Below are 13,625 nucleotides of genomic sequence, written 5' to 3' on the forward strand. Positions count from 1 at the left end.
GGATTGAGTGAAAGCAGCAATATTAGTAGAACACATCAGTGAAAGTTTGAGGAAAATCGGACGAGCAATGCAAAAGTTATAATATTAACAGTTTTGGTGTTGGAACCACTGGATGAGGAGACTACTGGAGGTTTATGACGTCATGTATGAACAAGAAAATAAGAAAATACAAAGGAAATTCCACACACACAAAAAAAATCACTTTTTCGAGAATAATGACAGGGCACTTGATTAACCGCTTTCTACCAGCTGGGGGAATAATTTCCTCCCTTAACGAATATGTCACTATCAGGTTGAAGGAATGTGTAATTTTCATGAAAAATGAGTTTTAGTGGAATTTATCAGTCCGATACTAGTAAATGGATCTTATATGCCTGTTAGCAGTGATGTCATTTAAGCTACGGCTTGTGAATAAAGCTCCTTTTTCTCAGGAATGAAAAAGAAAAGAAAGAAACCAGATTATTGTTCTGCTGTTTTGATGAGTAAATGTTGACAAAATTTCTATCTCATCTAGTACGTCTTGTCGGGGGCACGTCGTCCCACGAAGGCAGAGTGGAGATAATGGTTAACGGCGTCTGGGGAAGCGTGTGCGATGATTTCTGGAGCATCGAGGATGCCAATGTGGTCTGTAATAGTCTTGGCTTCTCAGGAGCTTCGGAGGTCTTTTCTTCTGCATCCTTTGGGGAGGGCTCCGGGCCAATCCTTCTGGACGATGTCTCGTGTAGGGGTATTGAGTCGTCCATCTTGAGCTGTCCCCACGGAGGGATAGGATCCCACAATTGCGGACATCATGAGGATGCGGGAGTACGATGTAACGTACAGGGTAATGTCAGGCGTTCCATTAGTTCACAGCATCGTTCTAGCGATGCACGTTCAATATATTGTTGCGTACTGCAGAATATATCTCTTTACGTACAAATGTACAAGCAGATCACACGATCAAACATAATTACATACCTCTCTCTATCAGGATCAATAAAAACATGTATAGGCTCTTGGTTAGTTTCGGGTTTGTATTCAATATTGAGAAAATGCAAATGATTGTGAGGTGGGAACATTAGAGAATAATTATGTTAACGCTGTGTACTGAATATTCCAACAAATGAAGACAACAGGGAAGACTGTTTCTGTGTATTTTATTCTTATAATATCACACACACACACACACACACACAATCACAAACAGACACACAAATGTAACACGGAAGATGAACCGAGTTGGTTCGTTAATTCCGAAGAATGATTTCAATTCTTATACACTCAGCAAAAAAAGAAAGAAAGAAAGAAAGTGAGCACTTTTTTCAAAGTTTATATTTATCATAGACTTTTTAGCTAAGTATAATGCATTGCATAACAAATGAAAGGTGATTTAATTGGCTATCAACTTGGCAATCAATAAAAAGGGAAACCTTACGCATGAGTAAACACTTTTGTTTTTCTCTTCTCAGGCACAAAAGTAAAAATTGCAAAAATGAACAAGTTGTCATCATACCTAAATGGTTTCTTGTTGCGATAAGAACAAAATACAAATTCAACACAATAAGGAACATGAATTCTGTGGCAAAAATATCCATAATATGATCTTTGCAATATCTGTCATGTCTTTCATGTCTCTCATTGTGTTAAACTGGTCTTTTGTTATCATTATTTGCAAATGAAAGACAATGTATGTCAATTTGTGCAATTTTTTACTTTTGTGCCTTACTCATGCGTAAAGTTTCCCCTTCTATTGACCTACTAGGTTGATAGCCAATTAAATTACTTTTGATATTGTGTGTACTATATTGATTTCCGTCAAAATTTTCTATAAAGATTATGAACTTAAAAAGCGTTTATTTTCTTCTTTTTTTTGTGCTGAGTGTATATAATACTCATTCCCAAAACAGCCAAGATAATAATGCATAATACAATTGTTTTTTGTACCATCGCTCAGTTCGACTTGTTGGTGGGCGATCGTCTGGGGAAGGCAGGGTGGAAATCAAGGTTGACGGCGTCTGGGGAACTGTATGTGATGACGAATGGGGTATCAGCGACGCCAGCATAGTATGCAGAAGTCTGGGCTACCCAGGAGCTGAGTCGGCGTTTACTCAAGCAGCCTTTGGTCAAGGCTCCGGACCGATCTTTCTTGACAACGTAGAGTGCAGGGGAACTGAGACTAACATTCTGAGTTGCCCCCACGCAGGGATAAACGCACACAACTGCGGACATCACGAAGACGCTGGAGTCAGATGTACGACTCGTACGTGGCGGTTCCCCTTTGAGGACCCATACCTAATTTAACACATTTGGGTAATAACAGATGTCAGGCGTTTTGTTGAAATGTCCGAAGCGTTCAAAGTTTGCAACTATTTAACATCAAGTCGAAAATCTTAAGTAGATGTAACAGGCTATTATCTATTAGAGCTTGGCCATTTCAATTTTCAGCTTTTTACTACACTGTGCTTATCAAGCGGCCCTCTACCGTCTTTATTGCCTTTAAGTAATTGCAACAAATACTATGCTCTCTCCATATTTCTTACCATTGTTTTCCTAACCGACTGAAGTTGCACAACAATCTTCATTCATTCATTCATTTTTCCATCTCCAACAGATAAAGATGTTACACATAAGATATAAGTACATAATGTCAACATTACAAAATATGATAAATGAAATATATGGATACTATACAAAGGACAGGGGGATAGAGATCTTTCAGCTTAATTGAGAATATGTATATATAATGTATATATAATAGAAATATATATACAATATATATATATATATATATATATATATATATATATATATAAACTCACCCCCTTTCTGATTCTGGAACTTTGCTCACATATATATCTGACCATTGTTCAACCTATTATGTTCATATTTCAATTTACAGACCAGAAAAAGACAAAATTATGAAAGAAAGCGAAAGTTCACACTTCAGTACACAGCCCGATTTTAAGAGTGCTTGATGGAAATTGATTGATCAGAAATATTATATCATATTCCATTAGCCAGAGAAAAGTCACATAAATAAAGCGAAATCAAATACTCCCGAGGGGTTAAAAGTTGTTTTAGCCTTGACTTCATCGCAAGAAATAATGGATGTTAGCTTTATAGGGATAAGTAACTACAACAATTACTAAGTACCTGGTATAAAGAATTTTAGAAAACCCCTCACTCGACTATTGAGTGCGAAGAAAAATAAATATCTTGTTATATACAAAAGTGGATTTCTTGTAAACAAAATAGTACATTGCAAGCAATATATGTAATAATCTTTTACTGAAAAGGTTTTCGGCCATCGATGATTTCAACATACTCGCTGTCAGCGTCTTCTTAAAGACCTTTGACACGATAAACCATTTTCATCTTCTATATAAACTCAACCACTCCGATAAACGTGGGAATGTCTTCGAGTGGTTTAGAAGTTATTTGAACCCCCCCCCCCCAAACAAAAAAAAACCCAACAAAACAAAACAAAAACAAAAACAAAAAAAACCAAAAAAAAACATACAATTCTTTTACTTAACAGTGAATATTCTTTGTGCGCCAGTGGTTATTTGGTTCCACAGGGTAATATGCTTGGAACATTAAATTTTGTCATTTACATCATCGATTTTCCAAATTTTCCCAATGTAAGATCAGTCTAATCTCGTCTCTTCTCATCAAAATCTCAATACATTACTTGATATCATGAATATAGAACTGTATTAGAATCATACAATGGTTAAGAGTAAATAGATTATTGTTTAATCCATGCAAGGAGCAAACCGGATGTTGTTCACTTTTACGCTTATATATAAGAAAAATGCGCATCATCTAATTTTTCAATATCAAATGATTTAACAGGCTTATTCTATTATATTTCTAGGTTCAGCAGGGAATGATAAGCTCTCCTGGGAATGAAAAAGAGAACGGCATTTCTATTTGACTTGAGGAACTATGGAACTACTTCCTTGCTTACATAATAACATTCTCCCTCTAGTTTCTTGGGAAATTGGTTGAACAAAAATAAAAGTATTTTGAATACCCATTGTCAAGCAGATGGGTACCTCTTACTGCTTATTTCGTTTGCACCCAATCACGTTTATTTACGAGTTATCTTAATTAAATTTGAATAAACGTTTCCCTGTACCGTTTTGAAACATATTATATATATATATATATATATATATATATATATATATGTGTGTGTGTGTGTGTGTGTGTGTGTGTGTGTGTGTACAGCGTGTCCCAGAAAAGATCGAAACCGACTTTCCTTGCAACTTTGTACTATCGAAATCATTAATTTTCTTTTTTGAGATAAACATCAATGGAAAGATCAAATTTTCATTTGCACGCGGATATGGCGAGTTTAAGTGAATTATCCAGACTTTTAACATTACGATTTCGAAAAACAACACTCATAACCTAAATATCCATATTTTCTTCTTTTGTTTGAGACCTTATGCGTCAAATATAGATAACGCATGCTTGAGAAAAAATGTGCATGAAAACATGCTTCATTTCCGATTCTACGGATAGTCGAAAAAGAAGTATCAACTCTCCCGACTTAGCATTAGACAATGGGCTTACCTGCACCATCGAATTCACACAAAACAATGGCAGTGCTACAGTGAATGTTGTTCGGCGGGGGGGGGGGGGGGGGGGTTGTTGGGTATTTACAGAGAATGCTGTATGAGACGGAAAGCCATTTTGCTGTTTAGAATAAGCTATGAGACTTAACCAATAATATGAAGACTAATATCGTGTGCATTCTCAGGCTGCATGCAGTCCAATGGCTAAGGGAAATGAACATTACAACAGTGGTACTGTGTACACATTTTGATGGTTTTGTATACCTCAAACTTTTTAATATCTCACTGTTTTCATTCCTCTCTACATTTCCCTCACGCGTGGTACATCCTTCATCCTTTTGAAGTTTTTGAAGGGGGAGGTGAAGCAGAAAGAGAGGGTTCATCACTTTATTTATCACTGAAAGGTACAAGTGCAGGGCAGAAAGTCGTCTTCTGTTTCTTTCTTTCTTTGTTTGTTGTTGTTGTTGTTGGTTTTTTTTCCGGGGGGGGGGGGGGGGGGGAAGGGGCTCGGAAGTCTTTTTTGGTCGCTTACTCCCATGCCCCTTCAACATTCCGCTGATGAACACCCCTTGCTCTATGGTTTGCTGCACGGCCAGGCAAGCTCACGATCATGTGCTAATTTACGACCCTATTCCGAACCGTCAGTCACATTCCCTTTACCCCCCCCCCCCCCTCCCTTCATGTTTGTGTAAATTCATTGAAGCAAGAAGGCCATTGTTATCTGCCAAATCGGGCAGGTGTCGGGAAATTTTTATTTACTATCCTTACTATCCTTATTTACTATCCATCTTTCAGGGTAAAAGGGAAGCATATTTTCAAAATAAGTTTTCTCGAGCAGGCGTAGATCATCTTTTACGCATGAGATGTCATATGAAAGGAAAAAGAATGGATATAACGGCTATGGTTTTAGCCTGAAAAACTCATTCAAAGTCGCCATTTGCTCGAGCAAATGAAAATTTAATAGCATTATTGTCTATTGTTCTAACTCAGTCATGCATGAATTATGAACAATGAATTGTGCATCAAATGAAAGAAGAGAGGAATATCTTTCCATTCATTAACATCTTATAAAGGAAATATATGATTATGATCGCAAAGAATTGTAATGAAAATCGGTTTGGGTTTTTTTTTTATACACGCTATATATATATATATATATATATATATATATATATATATATATATATATCTACACTTATATATGTTTCCCTTGAAATTGATCATTTTTCGCCTTGCATTGAGAATCCACTGACATGCCTTCTCGTTCTCCCTCCCCCTGTCTATTTGCTTAATTTCCCTCATTCTTCGAAGTTCTTTACTGGGTGAATTCACTTATTTTGTGACTTTCCTTTGTTGTTTGTTTTTGTGCTGCGCCAGTGTGAGCGTGTGTGCCTATGTGTGTATAATTTTGTGTGCGTGTGTGTGCGTGCATGTGCGTCATGTTTACAGAACTGATCTAAAGATAAGTGTATTTATGCACAGATTCATATATTGTGTGTTTACTTATCATTTAGGGTTTGTAGGAATGTGTCGAAGTATAATACCGTAAGTCATTGTAAGTGAGGGGAGTGAAGCATACAAGTTCGCTTTTTGTTTTGGAAGCCCCTCGATTTGCGTTTCCACTCTCAATGAAATAAAATGCGTTTCTATCATACCAAAGATAGAATACAATGCATTTTGACATTTGAAACTTCAATTTATTTTGCTTGGACATGAAAATATGAAGGCATGAGTGAATGACTGAAAGAATAAATGAATGTTATTGGCGCATATCCCGCTATTAAGGCAAGGTGGACTTGCGGTGTCATCAGAACACAGGAATTTGATTCTTTATTTCTTATTCAATATTCAAAAAGATTAGGAGTCTTCATTTGCTAAATAGTCGGTTATATTTATGAAATCTGCAAAACAGATGTCATCATTACCATTAACGTTATCAAAACTTTGTTTAAGATACAGAAAACGATTAAATATGAACAAAGCTATCAATACGCCATTCAACTTGACAGCTCTCCTGAGCCAAAAGCTCAAGTGAGCTATTGTAATTGTACATAGTCCGGCGTCCATCTCGCGTCATCCGTAGTGCGTTACATTTTCGTCTTCTTGAAAACTCGATGATGGATTTTCACCAAAGTTGACATGAAAAATCCACAGGGGGATACTTAATTTGTTCAAATCAAGGAATCTTTTAAAATCGCCCTCTCTAAAACCATAAGTACGTCAGAGAACTGATCTAATGAATAATCTGGACTAAGGACAGTGATGACTGCACTTTCAAGTTTGTCCATGGCAGATTTAGGGTTGAGCCCCTTGGTACTTTCTTATGTGGGTCCAACTTGGGGCCTAAATTGTTCGTATTCATTTCCTTCTTCAAAATGCGTGATAAAATTATTACCAAAACTGGCGGGTATTATCGCTAGGGTGAAAGTGTACAAATGTGCCCCATTGCTCACCTTCTATAGCACAACGCCCAGGGATTGGAGGGGGGGGGGGGGGGAGCGGCAGACCAACCACCCAAATTCAGAATCTTTTACAAATCTTCTCTCTCAAGTCTTGAATAGAAAGTTAGGTAATATAGCACTATGAATATTGAGTTAGATTAGTGACTGTGTTTTAAGTTTGTTCGTGGCAGATCGGGGTATCCACGAGAGGGGGTTGGGACCATGTAAGGACAGATGTATTGATCTTCGTCTTCTTTTTGGAAACGCTTGAAGTTTCACCAAACTTGGCAGGATTATCGCTAGGTTGTTGTTGTGTTAAAAAGAAGAAGAAACGGAACCCTTTATTAAAAAAAGAAGGTTGTCCCAAACAAAACTCACATCAAATTACACCATAGCAAATCTTAAACGAATCAAATATTATTATTGACATTGTCCCCCCCCCCCCATTATCACTAGAGTGAAAGAATTCATGCTGATGGGTACCATTCCCCCACTTGATGCCACTGGAATGGGGAAGGTGGAATTCGGCAAAATCCCCAAAGTAAGATTAAAAAAAAAAATGTTATTATGAATTTTCTTCTCTAGAACCAGAAGGGATACTATGAGTGAAATAAGTAAGTACATTGATGACTGTACAGTTTCAAGTTTTCCATGGTATAGTTGTAGGGATGTAAAGGGGGTGCTGCATTGGTGGTGGGGCCCGATTTTCACATGTCGATCTTCTTGAACGCATGCTTACCCTTATGCAACAAACACACTGTTACCACACTGTGTTCACATAGTTAACTACATGTATGTCTAAAATATGTGAAAATAGTGTGTTCACAGTGTTGTCGCAGCGTGGAATTGCACACGATGTGGTTCACCACATACAACTCATGACATTAGTCATACACAGCTTACCACGTAAAAGTCACAGTGTGCCATATGCTGCAGTATGTGGCCATGGTCTGTTCATAGAGTTGTCATATGAATTTTCAGACTGTGTGGTTCACCTCATACTTACCATTATGGTGACAAGCAGTTACCACATTAGAGACACAGTGTGTCGAGTACTTCAATCTATGGGAATACTAGTAGTGCCTCCACAGAGATGTCACACAGTGTGAAACGACTGAATAATTATGTGGTTTATCTCCTACTAGTTACACAGTAGTATACAGCTACCACAGCTGTTGCACATAATTACAATAGTCACAGTGTGCTATATTTCATATTTTTTTAATTTTTCTGTCTGTGAGGAAGATGTGTTCACGTAAGAGCACAGTGTGTATTTAAAACTATGTGACATATTAATATAACACATACTAATCTCTTAGAAATCACAGTTACAACAACTTACCATAAAGACCACAGTGTACTACATAGGCTACTGCAATTTGTGTGTCCACAGTTGTCACAGTGTGGAATTCTAGTCTATGTGGTTCTTCACGGAAAGTCAAATAGTAATGCTCACCACGCCCGTCGCATCTAATGAATACGCATAAGTATGCATGTCGGCGGTTCGCTCATCCGTAGCTGCCTGCATTGCCAGTGCAGCGTTGACACGTCCTCATTAGTGTACCAACTGCGCTCTTACTCATGAATATAATGAATAATTCATATTCGCCTTCGTTGGGAGGCGGTAGGGAAAAAAAAAAAACAGGTTTCAAAAGACCTCGTGGCTGTGACACTCGTGCTGCGCCACTCGTGCTGCACCACTCGTCTCGCGTTCACCCGTTTCTCGCAGTTCTCGGTGTGGCGAGTTAGTCTCAATCTTCAGCCTCGAGGCCTTGTCAAAAGGCTAAGAGAGATGCGGCCTCGTAACCTTAATTTTGAATAATAGTATTATATATATATATCATCATATTGCCGGGGAAAAACATTCGTTCACAATCCTTGTTTTATCATTTCAGACAGTCCTGAGAGTCATGTTTTGACTCAGCATGCATTCTGAATATAGATAGTGATATTCATTCTCCCCTTTGTTTTGCAACATTATAAATTAAATGAACGATAGGCCTATGATATGCTGTTAACTTATACTTGAACTCATCGTTCTGGTTCACAAATAACGCCTAGTGATACGACGTGGTATGATGCGCATGACGTAACACAGAAGCAAAGTATATGGGGCCCATATATTTCATTTTATTTTATTTCATTTCATATCATTTATTGGTTGAATATATGGGTTGAACATGGGCCTAAATTCTGGGGTCCATTCAGTGTCCCATGTAAAACCCACATGCTTAATGGGTAATGTACCACAGGCTCACGTGGTAATGGGAATAGCTGGCTGTAGAACCCACGTAGTAATGCATTATAATCTATAACCCGATGATGATACCCTGTAGCATTCCGTTTGGTGCATGTTGGTACCACACAAAATACCACAAGATATATGTTACCACAGGCACTGTCTGTGTGGCAAAGTGCTACAGGCTCCAAAGGCTCATAATACTAGTAGCTGGTTGTCGTATCTATGTGGTAAATGCAATAATATATCATGTGATACCAGACGTTAAATTACCACTGAAAATACCATGAGAGTATTCGATACCACAGGACTATTCAAAAAACTAGAGAAGCACTCTGAGAGCGCAGACCTCCGCCATGCATGCAGCTCATTTCCACCACTGATCTTGTTCTTCCATAGAGATACCGTATCAGTGATTTCCACCCATATAAAGTTTATTACAGCATTGTGTGCTGGAAGCAAAGAGAATTGTTTTTCTCCTCACTGGGGGAAATCTCTTTGGCTGAAAGTCCCCCGATTTCCCAATATAGAAGCCTTTGTTACGTCATAAACCCTCAGCTGCACGGCGCGCCTCGCCCTAGCACGCAGTAAGTGCGCGCATGCAAACCTCAAATACGCGCAGCCTGAACTCCCAAGTTCATTGACCCTGTATACCGGCAAAAATAATAATAATAATAATAATAATAATAATAATAATAATAATAATAATAATAATAATAGTGGCTACTTGTATAGCGCACAGGTCCACTTTTCAGTGCTCATGGCGCTTCAAAAATGAAAAGATATCATATATTTATATGCATATACATATTCAAACATTTCAACAAATAAGAAAATGGTAAACAAAAACAAATGTATACCAAATAAAGAATACAACAAATACCAATTAAGAATACAATATTGATCCAATATTAGTGGCATACAGCAATTACAGTCCTCAGTATGAAAGGAACAGATAAGTTGAATGACTCTGTAGATGACAGTTCCCTTAACTGAAGAGGTAACTGATTCCACAATTTTGGTCCCATAACGGAAAAAGCACGATCACCATACCCATGTTTTACTCTGGGTGTTTGGAGTAAGAATGTATCTGATGATGAACGTAGCCTTCGTGTCGGATTGTATTTTTGAACAGAATTACTTATGTATATTGGGGAAAAAGAATGAACTGAATGATGTACTAATAACAGAATCTTGAAAATAATCCTTTTTTCTACAGGTAACCAAAAAAAAAAAAAAAAAAGAATAAAAAATCCTTCATAAATTTTCCCAAAATTCTCGGATCACTACCAAAAGTAAATCGTTTGGTACTTGTGTCATTCTCAACCTCTCCTGCAAATTTCATTCCAATCCGTTAACTACTTTTTGAGTTATTTTGCACACGGACAAACTAACTAACTAACAAACCAACGGTAACGTAAACATAACCTCCCTTGGCGGAGGTAATAAATATTTTAGTACCACAGGCTCATGTGGTATTGAGAATAGTCTGCAAGCTGTGATATCGGTGTGGTAATGTACATTTCCTATGTTAAAAATTTTCATCAAAAAGTGAAAGTACCACATGAAAAATACACAGAATATAATTATTCCTGTGTGCGTGTGTGTGTGTGTGTGTGTTTGTGGATCCATATGTATACCACATGACAACAGGACAGTACCACACAGCAGTACAACACAGGGGTACCACACATCTAAATTCACATTAGTATCGCACAACAGTAGCAGACAGATATACCACACAGGAGTACTCACAGCAAAACCAGAGAAAATGCAATAGAGAGTACTACACGAAAATACGACAGAATATTCCTGTGGTATTTTGGGACTACCACAGGTCAACACCAAACAGCAGTACTGCACAGGAGTACCACACAGCAAAACCGCATAGTATATCCCACTGCAGAACCACATAATGATATCACACAATGATATCACACAGTAATACCACAAGGCGAAACCTCACAAAATACAATAGCAAGTATCACATAAATATACCACACTATATTCTTGTAATTTTTTTCTTGACATACTGTAACACAGGACTATCTCAGGGTAACACCACACAGCAGCACCACATAGGAGTACTAGTACCCCACATCAAAGTCACCAACTGGAATAAAAAAAGGACAAAACAAAACAAAGCAAAACACATATTCCAGAATTTAATTGATAGATATGTTGTTAATTATAGCAATTGATTTATTTTAAGCAGTACTTTCTTTACTCAGAAGTATCACCTATTACGTGCAGGGAGGTGTTTCCTCTCACCTCCCTGAGTAGGTGGGAGTGCTGAGGTACAGCATGTGATACTTCATGTGGTATATCTGTGGCACTCCTGTGATACTCCTCAGGCACAAATTTTCACATAGGTCATGACATTCATAAAAACCCATCTAAATTTTAGAAAATACATAATAGACTTAAAATTCAATGTCTTAATGATGGGATTTACTTTGAACTTTATTAGAAATTATCGAATACTGTAAGCTATACCCAATGTCATAATTTCTATCATGAAAAGGTAATTTCACATCTTAATGATACAGTGTTATCTAGTTAGCAGCCGTGCCTTAATACATTACAAACTAGAGAAGCACTCTGAGAGAACAGACCTCCGCCAAGCATGAAGCCTATTTCCACCACTACACTGATCTTGTTCTTCCATAGAGAAATCATACGTACAAACAACATCTATGCTAAAAGTCGCCAGATTTCCAAATATAGAAGCCTTTGTTACGTCATAAGCCTTCAGCTGCATGGCGCGCCTCGCCCCAGCAGAAACTAGAGCACGCACTTTAGTGCGCGCAGGCAAACCTCAAATACGCGCAGCCTGAACTCCCAAGTTCATTGACCCTACCTGCCAAAACATAAAAAATCCTTCATAAATTCCCAAAAAGATCATTACCAAAAGTTAATCGTTTCTTATTTGTGTCATTCTCAACCTTTCCTGCAAGTTTCATTCCAATCCGTTAACTACTTTTTGAGTTATTTTGCACACGGACAATCTAACTAACGAACGAACGAACACACAAACCAACGGTAACGAAAACATAACCTCCTCCCTTGGCGGAGGTAATAAATGACCTTTATAATTATAATTTTGTATTGATACAACCGATGACTATCTAGGAATAGGATGTCTATATAGATTTGTATAAGAATAGAATGGTATTGTAGGTATATAGGACATGAGACTGTTGTTTGAGGCTATAAGGAGTAGGACAGATTATTACGTAGGATCATGTTTGTCCTGAAATCCATCACTCGTCTATCAGATAATTTCTGGGATATATGGATATTGATTGTCCAAGATGTGTTTTCTTCAGACTGTGGTTGATAACACAGAGTGAAAGGCTGTGATAGATAACACAGTGTGAGACTGTGAGAGGCTATGGTAGATAACACAGCGTGAGAGATTGTGGTAGATAACACAGTATGGGATGCTTGACAGTGTGACATACTGTGTTAACTACCAGTCTTCAGTGTGATATTTGTTTGGGTAGACTGTTGGGGATTATGTGAATGGGACACACTGTGACATTTTCAGGTATGTGGTAATGGCATCCGATACCACAGTATCCACCTTGTGATTTTCCACAGTGTGATAATAACACAGCATTACCACATGTCTAAATTTCACAGGTAACCACAGTGTCACAAAACTCACTGTGTTTCACATTGTGAATCACAGTGTGTTTTACTCTGTAGCAAAACTATGACTGTTCCATAAGGGTAGGTTTTTAACAAACTTGACAGCTGCCCTGGGACGGACGTCATCGCTAGAGTGAAGCAAATATATTTGTACCAATGGACACAATTCCCCAGGTCATTTTATTTGTTATTATTCTTTTTTTTTTGGGGGGGGGGGGGGGGGGGAGGGTAGGAGGGGCAGGTGCAGGAGATCAATCCCCGGAAGGGGGAGACAAGGCGCCACATTAAGGAATTTTTTTTATTTTAATGAATGTTTATGAGCGCAATGGACATAATATTTCATTAGGTGAAAGATGAAATGGATCAAATATTTCATCTTTCACCGAATGAAACATTGTGTCCATCGCACGAATGATATATGATTTATATAACGCCTAAAATAGATCCTTGTCATTTGATGTTTTATTAATTTAGAAACAAGAGAGAATCTGAGATCGCGAGAGTGCTCACTGAGCGCTTTACGCTAGCGCGCCGTCGCATGCACACACTGCAAACCAAAGATAGTATACAAATATACTTGGCCTTAAGAGTTTCTTGTTAAAACTATGGGCAGAGGTGACTCCAAACTAGTACTATTCACTGAGGGGCGCAGCCCCGAAGTGAATAGTACTAGTTTGGAGTCACCGAGGCCCATAGTTTTAACAAGAAACTCGAAACTAGGCAAAGTAT

At 38.0% G+C, this 13,625-nt stretch overlaps 1 protein-coding gene across 1 annotated transcript in view; it reads left to right on the top strand.

The window, feature by feature from the left end:
• Nucleotides 1-13,625, top strand: part of LOC139715884 (uncharacterized) — a 129,476-nt gene that overhangs the window by 14,543 nt on the left and 101,308 nt on the right. Inside the window, 2 exon segments of the mRNA XM_071627434.1 lie at nucleotides 515-823; nucleotides 1,934-2,239. Of these exon segments, the coding sequence (XP_071483535.1) occupies nucleotides 515-823; nucleotides 1,934-2,239 (615 nt within the window).

This window comes from Diadema antillarum, unplaced genomic scaffold (genome assembly GCF_040938485.1).
Source record: "Diadema antillarum isolate AM-2024a unplaced genomic scaffold, OU_Dant_1.0 scf00000057, whole genome shotgun sequence".
Lineage (NCBI taxonomy): Eukaryota > Metazoa > Echinodermata > Echinoidea > Diadematoida > Diadematidae > Diadema > Diadema antillarum.